The following is a 14,412-nucleotide window of genomic DNA, read 5'->3' as shown; positions in this document are numbered from 1 at the left end:
GGTACACTGTAAAAGCCATCTGTGTGATGGGTTATTTGAAGAGGGCCACGTGGGGCTTCCTTTAACAAAGATGAGCTATGTCTAATTAGCTAGCAATATAAATACTTGGATTTCATTTAAAAAAAAAAAAAAAAAAAAGCCTGCAGATGTAATTTCTGCAACAGTGCATCTGGGGCTTGCATCCAAATTAATAAATATCTGGGTTTTGATACTGTCCTAAAAGAATAAATAAATCCCCTAGTTAAATAAAGGGACTAGGTCAGAATCTGGCAATCCAGGATGTCTTCTATATGCCTACAGAACATTGTCACCAGAACAGGCTGGCAGTGTAGGGTAGGTATGGGGCCAGTCCTACAGCATAGGCTCAAGGTTCGGCTTCTCTCAGAGGGAGGGATTTCAGCTTTTCTGGAGGCTTTAGCTGGAGGCCCTCAACACCACGAAGGGTGAGATTATTTTTTTTCCAGCTATTTGTCAGTGTATCTCTGCTTGTCAAGCAAGGAGAGGACACAGGAGGTACTTCACAGATGCTGCTGGTACCCAGCCTGCCTGGCCATCCTGCAGACAGCAGTGGGTGGGTTGCACCCCTTGCATCCATCAGGTTCACTAGGCCATGCTCCACAGTCTCAGCATCTCCATTCCTCAAGGGTGCAGGGAAGCCCTGTTGGGAAGTCTGCAGGAACAGGATTTGAATCTTGGGAGGAAGGGAGGTCATCTGGGCTCCCTGCAACTAGGACTAGATATCCTGGATGCTGAGAGTCAGAAAGGAAGAATGTGCATGGTGCTGGAACGTAGCACAGGTAGGCATTTGGCACACAGGCATCACATTAGCTTAACAAGAGAGCATTGGGTTTTCATGTTATAGTCAAATGTTACTACAGAGTTCAGAACTGCAGAGGGACACTTCTGATCTTACTGGCTTTGGAAGTCCATTAGGTCTTTGCAAAGGTAGAAACAGCACAAAAACTACACAACCTGAAGTTGGAGACATCTGGTTACAACAAAGCAACACATTTTCAGCAGTGCTGCTGATCAGAGGGCCAGCTGGCTTAGGCACCTTCATTGGGTGCCAGCCTCACTTTGTAGCTTCAGGGCTTCTTGAAATAGCCCATGCATAATAATTGAGTAACAAACTTTCAGCTCAGTGTACTGAGCCATAAATTGGCACTTTGGCATCCTGGCTGGTTCAAACCAAAATCAATCGCAGCATCTTCAGTGTTCAAATCCTTCTTTAAGTGGTCATTTCTTTGTCTCTCCTCAAAAACTTTCACCAATACATTTTTGCATGAAGTTGGTTTCTCTTTCAGCATTACTATATGGAAAACCCTGACATTTCCATACGTTTCTGGTATTTTCTTCTTAAAAGCCAGAAGTTTTGGGTTTGTTTGGTGTTTTTTTTTGGTTTTTTTTTTGTGTTTTTTTTTTTTTGTTTTTTTTTGTAATCATTGCTAGCTTTGAGATAAGCCTTAAAATTACACAGACCTTTTTTTATTACATTAGTAAATGTTTGACTTTTTATACCATCTTTTTATAGCTTGTCTTCAATCTTTCATTAACACTAAATTCTAAGTGTAGCTAGTATGTATGTAAGTTATAAGTAGTAAGTATGACCCAGCACTGCTGAAACTATAGATTTTTTTGTATTGACACTCACAGCAAGGTTAGGGTATACTAATGCTCCACCAGCTGTATACCCATGACTAGGTGTTAATGTTGTAGTTTTGGGGCACTGAACAACAGAATTGAATCTTCTAGATCTAGCTTGAAAGGATGTGCATTACTTATCCTGGTGAGCAGTAAAACCCAGTGATAATTGCTCTAGCTGAGAACCATCCCAGAACTTACTCTTCTCCCAAAACATGGAATCAGTCACAAGCAGTAATTTCAGCCTGATTTCAGCCTACATGCTCTTCATAGTCCTCCTTTGAAATACAACAATTAGTTTAAGATTAATAAATTAGTTTTTTCATTTGTTCTTAATTTTTTAATTTATTATTCTTTTTTTCTTTGAGATGTTAGGGGGGAAGAACCTTTAAAAGCTGATTTAAAAAAGCAATGAAAATGAGCTACTGTTTGCAACTCAGCTTGAATCCATGCCTGGGCAGGAGTATTCTGTACCACAGCTGGCTCTCTTTGTGGTGTAACAGTAAGGCTGAAGAGGAGTCACCGTATTTGTTTTTTCTGGGTCTGGTAGCGTATCCTCATCTGATCATCACAAAACATTTATATAAATGGGTTGTTGCCAGCTTTTGAAAGTTATTTTACTTGCAGCTGGCTTCTTACATGATTTTAATACAGACTATGGGGCCCTCTTTATCTTCTCGTACCCCCCAGGATGTTCTTCATGGGAGGGAGGCATAACAGTTGTTTTCATTTTCCCCTTTCCCTTATTTCTGGTCTGGGCATCAGTGTGACCAGGATTAAGTGCCAGAAAAGATGGACATCTGGAGAGGAGATGGGACTTCAGCACAACATTGGGATAGCACTTAGTTGTATATTGCTTGCAGGAGCAGAACAGATTGTCTGTGAAGGGCTGAAATTCTATTTTCTTTATTCTTCTGTGATAATTCAGCTCCTACTTTGTTTTCTTTTTATGAATTTATGTAAAATAAAAAGTACATTTAGCTTAATAATACAGCAATGTTAGCTGTGGGCTTTCAAGCCTACTGCTGACCTTTTTATTATTACTGAAAACAACAGAAAGTTCTCAGCATATTATTACTGCTATATATATATATTCAGATCAAAATGCTATTTTGCTGCAGGCAGGCTAATACAGATACCACCAACTAAATAACTGTGGTAGAAAAAGAATTTGGAAAAAAAAATCTAAACCTGTAAAGGTTATTTTCCCAGTGGAACACTCTTGGTATTTCTAGGTAGGTTGATGTCTATTCCATGAAAAGTTGATGCGTCGTATCAGAGTAAGATACCCTGCGTGTTTTATGCCATACATAAGAGATAAGAGCTCTACCGATGACCTGCTGCATGATTTTGAGGCATTGTTACAATATTCTGGGTCAACTTTCCTTTCCATTTATCATCTGTCTCATCTGTTTATACTTGAAGCTCTTCAAGGGAATGTCTCATGTTGCATTTGAACAGTGCCTATAGTCGGGGAGGAAGAGGATTTTTAGCTTGGCTGAAGCTTCAGGATGCAAACATAATATAAAATGTTACAAATAATGGCATGTGATAAAAGTACTTATAATAGAAGATACGCTATGATAAACATTTTAATCAAAGCTTTGCTTTAAGGCACAAAGGCCTTTTCCTTTTGCTTTATAAATACTTTCTAAGAAAATTCTGTGACCTGTGTAGTTTGCTGTACATCAGATACAATCAGATACAATCTGTCCATATATTGGACATCAGTACAAAAATGGGACACTAAAAAGCACTTTTATTTCTTGCATGTGTCATTCCTAAATCTAAAAAAAAAAAAAAAAAAGAAAAAGAAAGCTTCCTCCCCTTGCCTTTTCACAAGTCTTTAGACATTATGCTGCGTCTAAACCAGATGGAAGAATATATTAAAAATTGTTTTTAAACCACAGATTGAGAAATGGTGCCAGGATTTTCAACCAAAAATGTGGCACCAATTCTAAAATCTGTTGACAATTTTAGAAAGTTTTCCTCTGGCAAAAGAGCTCCATTAACGTCTTTTCTCTTCCAGGAAAATAAGGAAAACCTCTATCTGAGTCATAATTTAATTAGCTTCCAAACTGGATTTGAGAATATCAGTATAAATATATTAACTTTCTCCAGGAATTGGAGCTGGGAGATAGTCATCCATAACGCAAGAAAAACAGTTAAAAATAAACCTATGATAGTATCTAAGTCTGTATCTTGAGTGCTGCCACAGATTAGTGTGTCTAAGGTTTTAACTGCTGCATTCTGGTCAAGTTTTTGAAAATATATTTAGAATTTAAATTTGGGATATTTCTGAATGAGGAAAATCAGCATCACACGTGCTTGAAATGAGATTTCCTCTTATCTTGCATTGAGCACTGAAGCGCACTGCAAGTCGGCTTTCTGGGCATGCAGGTGTTGACAAAGACAGACATTCAAAAACTTTTCTTTTTGAAAGTAAATTAATTTTAAATGCCCCTGAGAGAAATAGAAGAAATTCTGAATACCCCCAATAAAAGTAAACACTTTTACATTTCCTTTAAATAATTGTATGTGTTATAACTGGACAAAAATATATTATTCCTACTTCACTATATGCACTATAAGGCATATATAAAACTTCCATCCACATTTATATATATTTTTTATATCCATATAAAACCTCCATCCATAAAATGACTCTTCTCCCTCAAGAACAAGCTTATGCCAAATTTCTGCTCCCTCCATGCTGCTTCCAGCGGTTCCAGGGATGCTTTTTGAGATGCTGGATTCCCATCCTCACCTGTTGGCCATATGTGGTGTGACACTCCCTGCTGAACTGACCTTATAGCAGTAGTTAGTTTCCGAAATCGGGCCTTATAGGGGCAGTGAGCTTACTTTACACATAAGTGCATGGTATTTTAAAGTCGCTGCTATTGTATGTATTGCATTGTGAAATATTACAGCAAATCACTCAAGTGCCAAGTGTTTCAGCAAGGCTTTAAATATCCTTAAGGGAATTTTTTAAAGTATAGTCGCTCTTTATTGAGGAAGCACCTGTTATCCACATTTTTCGGATAGGGCAATGAGTGCAGAAATGATGCCTTTTGCACTGTTGCAGAGAGCCTGAGGGATAAAGTGCTTAATTTGACTCCTGCAAGCCCTAATCATGTGCCACAACTTCTGTTCAGCCATCCTGGTGGGGCACATAGAAGAACATAGGTGATTCTTAAAGACAGGTTTCGGGGTGATGAATAATTGAGTATATCAAAACAGAAAAATACCCAGATAAAATGAGGTAGGAAGAATGTGACAGTTTTTGTATGGTGCTGTAGTATGCTGCTTTTAATATTTTCGATAGATCTTTTCAGTGCAGCCTTGAATGTGGTGTAATGGACCAAATCTGTTCTCTGTCCTCTTGCGATTCAGTGAAGCTTGAGAGAGTAAGTCATAAGGGTCCTCATGGAGACAATCACAGAAGAACAAGAGGTGGCTGCACTCTGATATGGTCCTCAGGGCGGGAGAAACCTTTCAGATTAATTCCCTGATGCTAATATGCTGGATAAATCTACATTTGGTGGCACCCTGCTTTACCTTAGGTAGGTATCCAGGCTGGAAGGTGTATCCAGGGTGGGCTGGACTGTCAGTGGCACAAAACTGAAGCAGTAGATGTAGGTGAGTCTAGGTGTCCTTGCATTTGGTATGCAGCAGTGGTCCTGTGTCTTCTTCAGCAGTCACATGCCTGTCTGTCTTTCTAGTTTCTGGAGCCTTGTCTCCTACGTGATAATCTTTTCAAGCTGAATGAGTAAAATGGTTGGTTCTTAGCACAGTGCTTTTCTATGCATAAGAGATTATTTAATAATTGTGACAGCTTTGTAGTGTTTTGCCCTGGCCAGTAATCTAAGCAGATGCATTGTGTTGTCTTCCTGAATCCAATTTGTAACAGTAATGTTTTTCTCTTTCTGTGTTTCTGGAACCAATTTGGCTACTTTCCCTTCCCCTTCTCTTTCTTCTGGGTCATGCCAGAGAGGACTCTGCCCTGCACGCTACCAGTTGTCTTCTGTTTGCCTACTTATGCTGCCTGTATTCCCATGTTTGGGGAATAGATTTGTGTGAGATTACTTCAATGTACAGACTAGAAGTCATTTATGAGATAGACCAGTCGAATTGTGGGCAGCTTTTTTACATGAGACTCTCATGCTAAAAACCAAAAGCCCAAATGGAAAATTCTCTAAGCCGCTTGATTAATTTGAATCATTTTGTCTGTATCTTCAATTTCAAGTCCATTTAGAAAGATCATTTGCACAAACATAAAAATTCTCTTTAACTAAAGTCAACCAATGTGGTTTTTTATGAGCTAGAGCTTATAAGAAAGATTCAAACATTAACTGTGTAAAGAAGGCAATTAGTGTTTGTACAGTATATTGAAAATTAGCCCAAGGCATACTGGAAACATACATGTTTTACACATGTATATTTTTCATCCAATTCCACAGTATATATCTGATCTGGACAGAGATACTTACTTCCAAAGGCTACCAAATTAATTCAAACTGTGGAATAGGTTGTGATTGTCTGTAAAAAGTTTTTTTATGCTGTAATATAGATGGTCTTACTCTGTATATTTAATCACTCAAAGGAAAAGCCTTTTCTACTGCTGTAGTATATCAAGGAAACTTATCTCCATATAAACAGCAAAATGAGACCCCTTTTGTATTACAAAGCTTTAACTTTTGTAGTTTAAAAGTTGAGCGTTTCTAAAAATGTACTAATTATGTCATTCTGATAAAAGGAGTTACCCCTCTCACTTTGTTAGAGTGATACTTTCCATAGGTTTTAAAACTGTCATAGGAGTAGGGCAAAAGCTGTCATAGTCATAGGAATCAGTGGAAAACTTCTATTTTAATAACTGTTGGGGGGGTCCAGTTACAGGGAGCAACTGCCACGTTATCTGTCTTAAAGATTGTGCATCCATTATCATGAGTGTTTTGCCCACAGCCTGATAGGAATTAAGGTCAAGAGACAGGGCTTTTTCCTGAAGGGGGAGAACAGGAATTCATGCAACCATGGGTGGAGTACCAGTTAAAAACCTGGGAGCATTTTCTGAAAATATGAGTACACCCGTAGCCTTTTAAGGAAAAGACTACTTTTTTAGCACACTCATTTAGCATTTGATTCTAACAGGATGACAGAGCACAAACCAAAAGAAAGAGTTTGTGAAGCTCTGGTGCCGTAATGGGCACAAACATACATTCTGCGGTTGACTATGTTAAAGGATTTGTTGTTTATATGAATTATTATGGTGTATATAGAGCAAAACCTTTTGGGAAGACTAGCTGAAACTTTTGTTTGTTTCTATGAGAGAATTCACTAGAGTGAAAGTCAATGTGGGATCCTACATGCAGGAGTATAATGGCTTGCCTAAACATGTAGAAGAGAGCATATGGTTTTGGTAATAGGCTAATAAGAGCAATTAACCTTATAGTGCACTCATTTGTTGGTCTCAGTTGTTTATAAACTAGGTAATAAAGATATTTTAACATCCTATAGCTTTATAGGAGATTAGTGAAATCAGGCTGTATTTTTCAAATTAATGCCTAAGTACTCAGGTGATAGTGTCAGTGATAGAAACATAAAATTAGCAGAGAATAAAATATTCAGAGTACTATGTGGTGCGTCTAACCAATGGATATAATCACCAATGTGTAAATACATAGTATAGTTTAAAGAAATAAAGAATAAAATAACATGTGTTAAAGATTTTCCTTAGAAGAGGGACTGTTTTCACAGGATGCGGTCACAGATCTGTCATTCAGCTTATTCTTGTCACCTTGCAAAGATTATACTGTAAACTGTTTCCAGGCTTACTTAACATAAAAAAGGATTTAAAATTTACCTTCTCTGTGCTGTGCAAAGAGACAGCATTTCTTATAACATCTTCCATGTAATTGTTTAAAAGAATGAGTTTCTTTTAATGGCAGGCACCATCATTGTAATTTATTTTGTTTTTAAGGTCTTTTAGAAGTCATTTCCTTCAGAAGTGTAATTTTGCTGGTTGCTGTACAGTTGCACGCTTTGCTGTGAATGCAAGTGACACCAGGGGTTGAATGATCTTTATTTTGCAAGTACTTTGGTTTCCAAGTTGGTGGTGGTGGGAAAAGGATAGTTTCCCTGTAATATTTTTTATTTGATTCTATAACTTTTGGCATTAGTGCATTAGGGCTTCTGCTTTTGTGCAATATTTGTTCTGCAAACTTTTGCTATTTGTTAACAGTGCCCCAAAAGAGACCTCTAAATCAGGTCATCTGTGGATTTAGTTTGAGCATGTAAATTGTGATATATTGTGGTTATTAGTGTTTTGTCTGTCCTTCCTGGTTTACTGTTATTTGTCTGCTTTTTACCTTATATGTTGGTTACAGACATTTTTATTGAATTTAGCTAGTGACAACCCTAATGACTTGCTGCTGCTTTTTCTTTATCCTAAATTTGACAGTCAAGACAATTTTTTTCTTGGGGTTTTCTGCAGAGACTTCCATGAAACCCTTCTGTACAAATTTGTGGTCTTTTTTTTTTCTCTTTCATTGAATTGACTGAACAATGTATTTGCTGGTGCAGCAGTCACTGAATATGAGGACTCTTTTGCTTTATTAGACTTGACAGTGTTTAAACAATACTGATTCTCATACCCAGCTGGCTTTTCAATTGATTTCTGTGCTCTCTGTTGCTGTGTAGAACAAGCCAGAACATTAAAGACATCTTGCAAGCTACCCTCTGAAGACTTGTTTTTCTTTAGAGAAAAATCAAGTACTGTTCATTTTATAGTGAGATTTGCTAGTTTGCTCATTTGTTTGTAGAAGTAAGTGATTCCTTTTTCATCTAAAAAAGAATATACCAGCTTTAAAATCATGTTCAAGATATACATTAATGTGCTGTTCTAACCCAGTTAAAATTTTGCATATTTAAAATATATATGCTAAGCAATCAAAGAACATTTGCAGATGTTAATAATTCATGTACCTGCTCGCTATTAACAGTACGGAAGCAGCCTGAAGTTTTGAGCTAAATACCGGAATCAGAATTCCTGGGGAGAGTGAGATATAAAAAACATTTTTCTGTCCTGTAAACGTCAATATTTAAGTCACACTTTTAGTCAAATCCCAGCCTTAAAACATATGCTCCTGAAAATGAATTTTCTCTGCTCTAGAACAGGTCATCTGTGATGAGCTTCAGCTATTGTTGAGGTGACCATTGTAGCATGAGTCCCTCCATCCAGTCCTCTAGAGGCTGCTCAATTTCGGTTCTTTGTGAAGTATCAGCTTTCTGAAACCCAGCCTTGCTTCATCATCCTCCCCACCTCCCCAAATGCCCAGGTAGTCCTGAGCTGGACTAAGGATTTGGGGTGCTTAGTTGTTGTGGGGCAAAGGAAGGCAATGACTTCTCAAAAAGGACAAGGCAAAGCTGAGCTGAGGAGTGGGGTTTAACATTTATCTTCAAGGAATCAGTATTTTCTGATGAAAATTTACAACATTTTTGGCTATAATGTCTTCCTGTAATCTTTTCACTTTCTGCACGGGAAGCCAGGTAGCTGTCCCTCGTGTTCCTTTTGCCACTCACACAATGTCATGAAACTCCATGTCATGCATACAAAATCACTTGGAGTCATTGTAGGAAATATTTTATGAATAATTAAAGTTTTGATCACAAGGTATTTCATGTAAGCAATTTTCATTTTTTTTTCTTTCATTTACTACAGCTGGTCTGAAAAGCCAGAAGAATGGAAGTTTCAAAAGACACGACAGACCTGGCTTCTCTTGCACATGTATGATAAAGAGAAGGTATGTATTTACGCTGGTTTTTCTCAGAAGAAATATATAAAGTTTTATACATCAGTTGTAGCTATTCTTTATTAACCAAAAGTTGCTAGTACTAGGCGTGTGCTTTTCTAATAATTTAATAATTTATAAATAAATTCCTTTGGTTTTAAGCAAAGTGCTGAATCATTTTAATTGCTTGTAATTAATCTTTTTGTTTTGTTGATGATCGTTCTCCTGTGTATGCTAGGTTTTTATACTTGATATACGTCAAGCATAAATAGAGCAGATTGGTGTTTTATATAAATCTGGACCTTACTGAGAATTTGAGTCATATCTTTAATTTTAATTTCTGAACGTGGAACCCCATACCGCAAACCATCATTCTCATATTGCTTCAGATATCTCTGGCTCCATATAAGATATACAGCCAGATCACCAAGATGTTAAAATAGCTTTCCAATTAAAATAGAAGTGAAACCTGATGTTGATTGTAAAAAGCATAAAGTATAACCAGAAGCTACGCTTGCATCATTACTGAAATCCATTCCTTTCATAACTTAAAAACCAACACAGACTGGATTTCCAATAAGTGTCTGACCATGGTGTTACTGAATGGGGGGTTGCAGGTCATTCATTTTGTTGTGTCACAGAACAAACATCTCGCCATTTGCACAGCGCCTGCCTTATTGATTCGTTTAGTTGACATTCAGTTAGTTTTGGCTGATTTTTTGTGTGGACTTAAACATTTAAACATACTAATCTTCCCAACCCGAATTACTCAGCAGCTCTTAAGCCAATCAAATCACCTGACATAGGGTGTTAGCTTTATGATTAAAGATACTTCTAGAGAGACAGATAATTAAAAGCAGACTTTCATGAAGGCAAAAGTGGTCACACAGTGTAATACCGTAAAAAGATTAGTTGCAGAATACAAATTTGATGTAGGTATCTAGGTTGTTTGCGCTGTCTTCTATTTTTCAGTTTCTTCTTTAAAAAACTTTATCAGCCTTTCAAAATCAGTGTATGCTTTTTAAAGCTATGTAGGAATTGTTTTACAGACAGAATGATGTTTTTACTTTTTTACCTGTTTACTTTGGGTTTTGTGTTGAAATATACTGGGAAATAATTAACTGTAAGTAGCATTTGTTTTATGTATCAGAACACAGCTTAGCTCCTTATTTCTCAACACTGGAATGAAACTTCCTTTCTATTTTTTCAATCTGATGAAAGTGCTATGATTTATTTAAATTCACATATTTTGTTGTTAAATAATCAGAGATGCATTGAATATAAGCTTTAGATAATGATTAACATCTGCATCCAGATTCAGAAAAGTTAGTAGAACTGCTCAAGTGCTTATAATTAAGCATATGATGAAGTCTCTTTCTTCATCAGGACTGTAGGGAAGGCAGACCAACTTCTTTTGAATATTTTTTATACCCAAATTCAGCTTCCTGTCCATTACAGAATAAAATCTGTTGGATATCCAAGCTTGACTAAAATACAAAAGGAGACATGAATTTCTTTTCTTCCTAAGCCACGTCTTTGATCTCATAGTGTCACTTGGATGCCTACTGAAAAGCCATGCAAAGGAGTGAACTGAGTTTCCTGTGCTGATAGGCCTCTTTCTGTAAGAAATAAGTTGAGGTTTTAAAGTCCTTTGCAACATGAGGGCTTTTTAAAGTCCCTTTAAAATCCATCTGCCGGCTGGCTGAACAGCTTCCAAGCCAAGCCTGTATACCTACAGCGTATATACTTCTTCAGGATCCAGTATAAAATAAACACTAGATCGTTTGCTGATCTTTGTCATCTGGCAGGACATTTTTAGAAAGTAACTCCATCAGCTCTCTTCAGCTTCTGGACTGCAAGGCCCTGGAGCGGTTTCTGAAGCTACCTCAGAAGGTAACTGAGAGAAACAAGCCTGGCAGCAGGGGCAAGCAGTAAGTTCTCTGTGCAGATACCTGTATTTGCTTTGCAAAACATGTGGACATCTGCAAGTCTAAAAAGTCTGAAAACTCTTGAGTTACCCAGTATAATTTAAAAGTGATAGCTGTTCTTTTCTGGCTACTATTTTGTAGTGTTTTCCCCCTTTTCCCAGTGATGGTAATTATTTCACTTTGGGTGATTTCCATGTTAGTCAGCTGCAGTGCATATTAGCTCGTTAGAACAGAGGCAAGGTTGGTGCGCACAAGAGAAAAAGAAACAAGAAAAAGGTCAAAGCAGTTTACCAAAAGAATAATAATATAGTCCCATAAGCATCACCTCCACTTGCCAGAGCCGTGGTGGGAGATCTTGATATCCAATTTCAAGCCAGCCCAAAAGCTGATCTTAGAAGAAGGATTGTGTTCCTTCTTGTAAAACTTCGCCAAGACTCCCTGAAATTTCAGCTCTTGTATTTGAAGAATTAGAATTTGGATTTCATTAACTTTTTGCTGGCACTTTCTATGTTCCAGTCCTTGCTGTGGCTTTATTGTACGTGTAAGTTAGGACAAAATACCATATTATCTTGCCTGTATAGAACTGTACTGTAAGCGCTTTAAACCTAATAGCTCTGTTAAAGAAAAAAATCAGACTTTTTGAACACTTGAGCATTTATCCTTAGGGCCAAATGCTAAATGTTTTCTAGGCTTCAGGCAGTGACAAGTCTCACTTAGTATTTCTAAGTTTAGAGTAGGCTTTTAATTGCCCCTTCAAGCACTTTGCTTAAGTGATATAATAATAACTGTAATTCCACAGTGAGGTATGACTATACCATGAGGTCTGAGAACAAGAGGTGTAAATTATATGGATAATTTGGCTAAGGTTTGAAACAGAGAAATGTTGTTGAGCTTTAAAACCCGGTACTGAGCATCTGCATTTAAGGAGCACTGTCATGCTGAAATTGTTTGTGTCTGAATGTTTTTGTCTGTTATTAGTACCAGTTTACTGTGAGTAAAAAGGTTTCAAAAATACTTTTTTTATGTTCATATATTCGTATGTTATAGCAACAGTTCATATATCATCTATTTCAGTGTAAGTTACTGTAAAATAATTATTTTTTTGTAACTGTGTTGTTTCTTTAATGCAAGAGTGTTTGTGTGAAGAATTAGAAGGTTTTCCATAACATATAAGTTACAAGGCTGAATGCAGACTTTAGTTTTGATTTATTACTTTGTAATATCCTTGATTGATGAAGGCAGTGTTGGAATATTCTTTCTTCCTCTTCTTTTGGAGTGGTAGGAGTTTTAGTGATCAAAGTTATGCTGCCAAATGTCGATGGAGAAATAAGTTGTAAATTAAGTATCTGTTGAAGCTCTGTCTTCTCTGAAATATTGATACCTTGCAGAATTGAAACAGCCCTCAAATAATTAGTCTCCAGTCCTTTAAATACTTACGTATGTGTTTAACTTGACTCATGTCGACTATGCCTTTTAAAGTTATATGTGTAAAGTTAAATATGGAGAAAAATATTTGCAGAATTAGGTCATTTTAACATCTCCTGATTCACAGCAAAAATATTCTCTTATTGGCTGAAACCTGTTCCACAGATATACAACATAAAGTTAAGATATGCTTCAACATACATCTGTTCACCTAATACTTTTGAAAATACATTGGTTTGAAAGACTGAATAAGACATTCAGAAGTCTTTGCTGGGTTATTGCCAAAATTATTTGATGTAATGATCATTTAAATTATATGTTGTACCAGATAAGGTAAAATTTAACTTATCACTAGTTAATTAGAAAGGGAGTGAAATGTGGGTAGTGCAACTATAGATGGCTAAGCTACTTTTAATGTTAGATGTGTTAGTAGAGCCTATCAGTTTTAGTCAGCAGGATTTAAAAATTATTTCCATATGTCTGAATTAAATTTGTTTTTCAAATAGAATTCTGTTCCTTTGTATAAGCATTCTGTCAAAGTACTTGATGGTGGGTGGTAGCTCATCTTGGCAAACAAATAATTTTGGGTAGGGGCAAGGGTAATTCCATTTAAATTCTTTCCTCAGACATGTGCATGCAATTCTCACTGAATTTAGTAAGGTTTGCATACATGTTCCCAAAAGTAGGATTTGGCTAGTGGTTTTTTTGTTTTGTTTTTTTTTTCTTCCAACAACCCTCACAGCCTTGAGCTCACTGTCAGGGAGTGTTTGCATTTGCTGATCAGCATTTCCACATCTGCTTAGAATTTCCTCTCAGATGCTTTGCCCATCTGAGCGCATGACAGTTCTCTCACCGTGGTCCATCCCTCCTGGCAGCTTGAACCTTGGCAAGAAGCACTCGCTCAGAGGTGGGCATTGGCAAACGCAAAAGCCCATGTGGTTCTCCTAATTATCTTTCAGGTGATGGGTTGACATGATTATGAATGAGCATTGAGAGAGAAGAAAATAAAACAGGGGTGTTTTTCTTCCTTGTTTTTTTCTTTAAAGGTTCCAAACAAGTATTTCACCATTTTACTGGATTATCTGCAAGGTCTTCAAGGGAGTGCACGAGACATAACTGTGCAGAAAGCTGAAGCTTTTATGAAGGAATTTGACGGTTCCAATGCAGAAGACCCAGACCTGTTGGAGAAGTGTGAGCGCATACGACAAGTTCTGCAACTGCTGTCCTGAGAGTATTTTTGTGTCTTAATGGTTGTCTGGTGGAGGACCTGGTGTTGTATACAGAGCCTGTAAATCAGTTATAAAAACATATTTTCTAATATGAACCCTAATACTAAATTTTCAGATTTTGTACTTGTAATTTTTTTCCAATTGCAAATATTTATGTTTGGAGGTGATGAAATAAAAATAACATATTTGGTCCATAGACATGCTATTATAAGTAATCTTACTGCATTTCTTTAGAAAAATAAACCTCTTTTTCTTGGTAGTTTTTCTCCACCTCCCCCTGTAATTACTGTTAAATAAGAGGAGCTTTGCAGTTCTTAATAAGAAGAGCAAAGGAACCAACAAAAAGCCTGGAGGGTCTTTTACAATGGCAGCTTTTAAAATGAGCATGCAGTACAGTGCTTG

General features: G+C 37.0%; 1 protein-coding gene across 2 annotated transcripts in view; it reads left to right on the top strand.

Annotated features, from left to right (window-relative positions):
- Nucleotides 1-14,269, top strand: part of C4H7orf50 (chromosome 4 C7orf50 homolog) — a 42,912-nt gene extending 28,643 nt beyond the window's left edge. Inside the window, exons 3-4 of one of the 2 annotated variants that reach the window (XM_040589950.1) lie at nt 9,359-9,440; nt 13,828-14,269. In XM_040589950.1, the coding sequence (XP_040445884.1) occupies nt 9,359-9,440; nt 13,828-14,010 (265 nt within the window). In that variant the 3' untranslated portion in view covers nt 14,011-14,269. The remainder of the gene's footprint in view (nt 1-9,358; nt 9,441-13,827) is intronic. The other variant, XM_040589951.1, reaches the window with a different exon arrangement.
- The last annotated feature ends 143 nt before the right edge of the window (nt 14,270-14,412 follow it).

This window comes from Falco naumanni, chromosome 4 (assembly GCF_017639655.2).
Source record: "Falco naumanni isolate bFalNau1 chromosome 4, bFalNau1.pat, whole genome shotgun sequence".
Lineage (NCBI taxonomy): Eukaryota > Metazoa > Chordata > Aves > Falconiformes > Falconidae > Falco > Falco naumanni.
The sequence above is the reverse complement of the archived record's forward strand: the minus strand, read 5'-3'. Positions and strand labels throughout refer to the sequence as shown.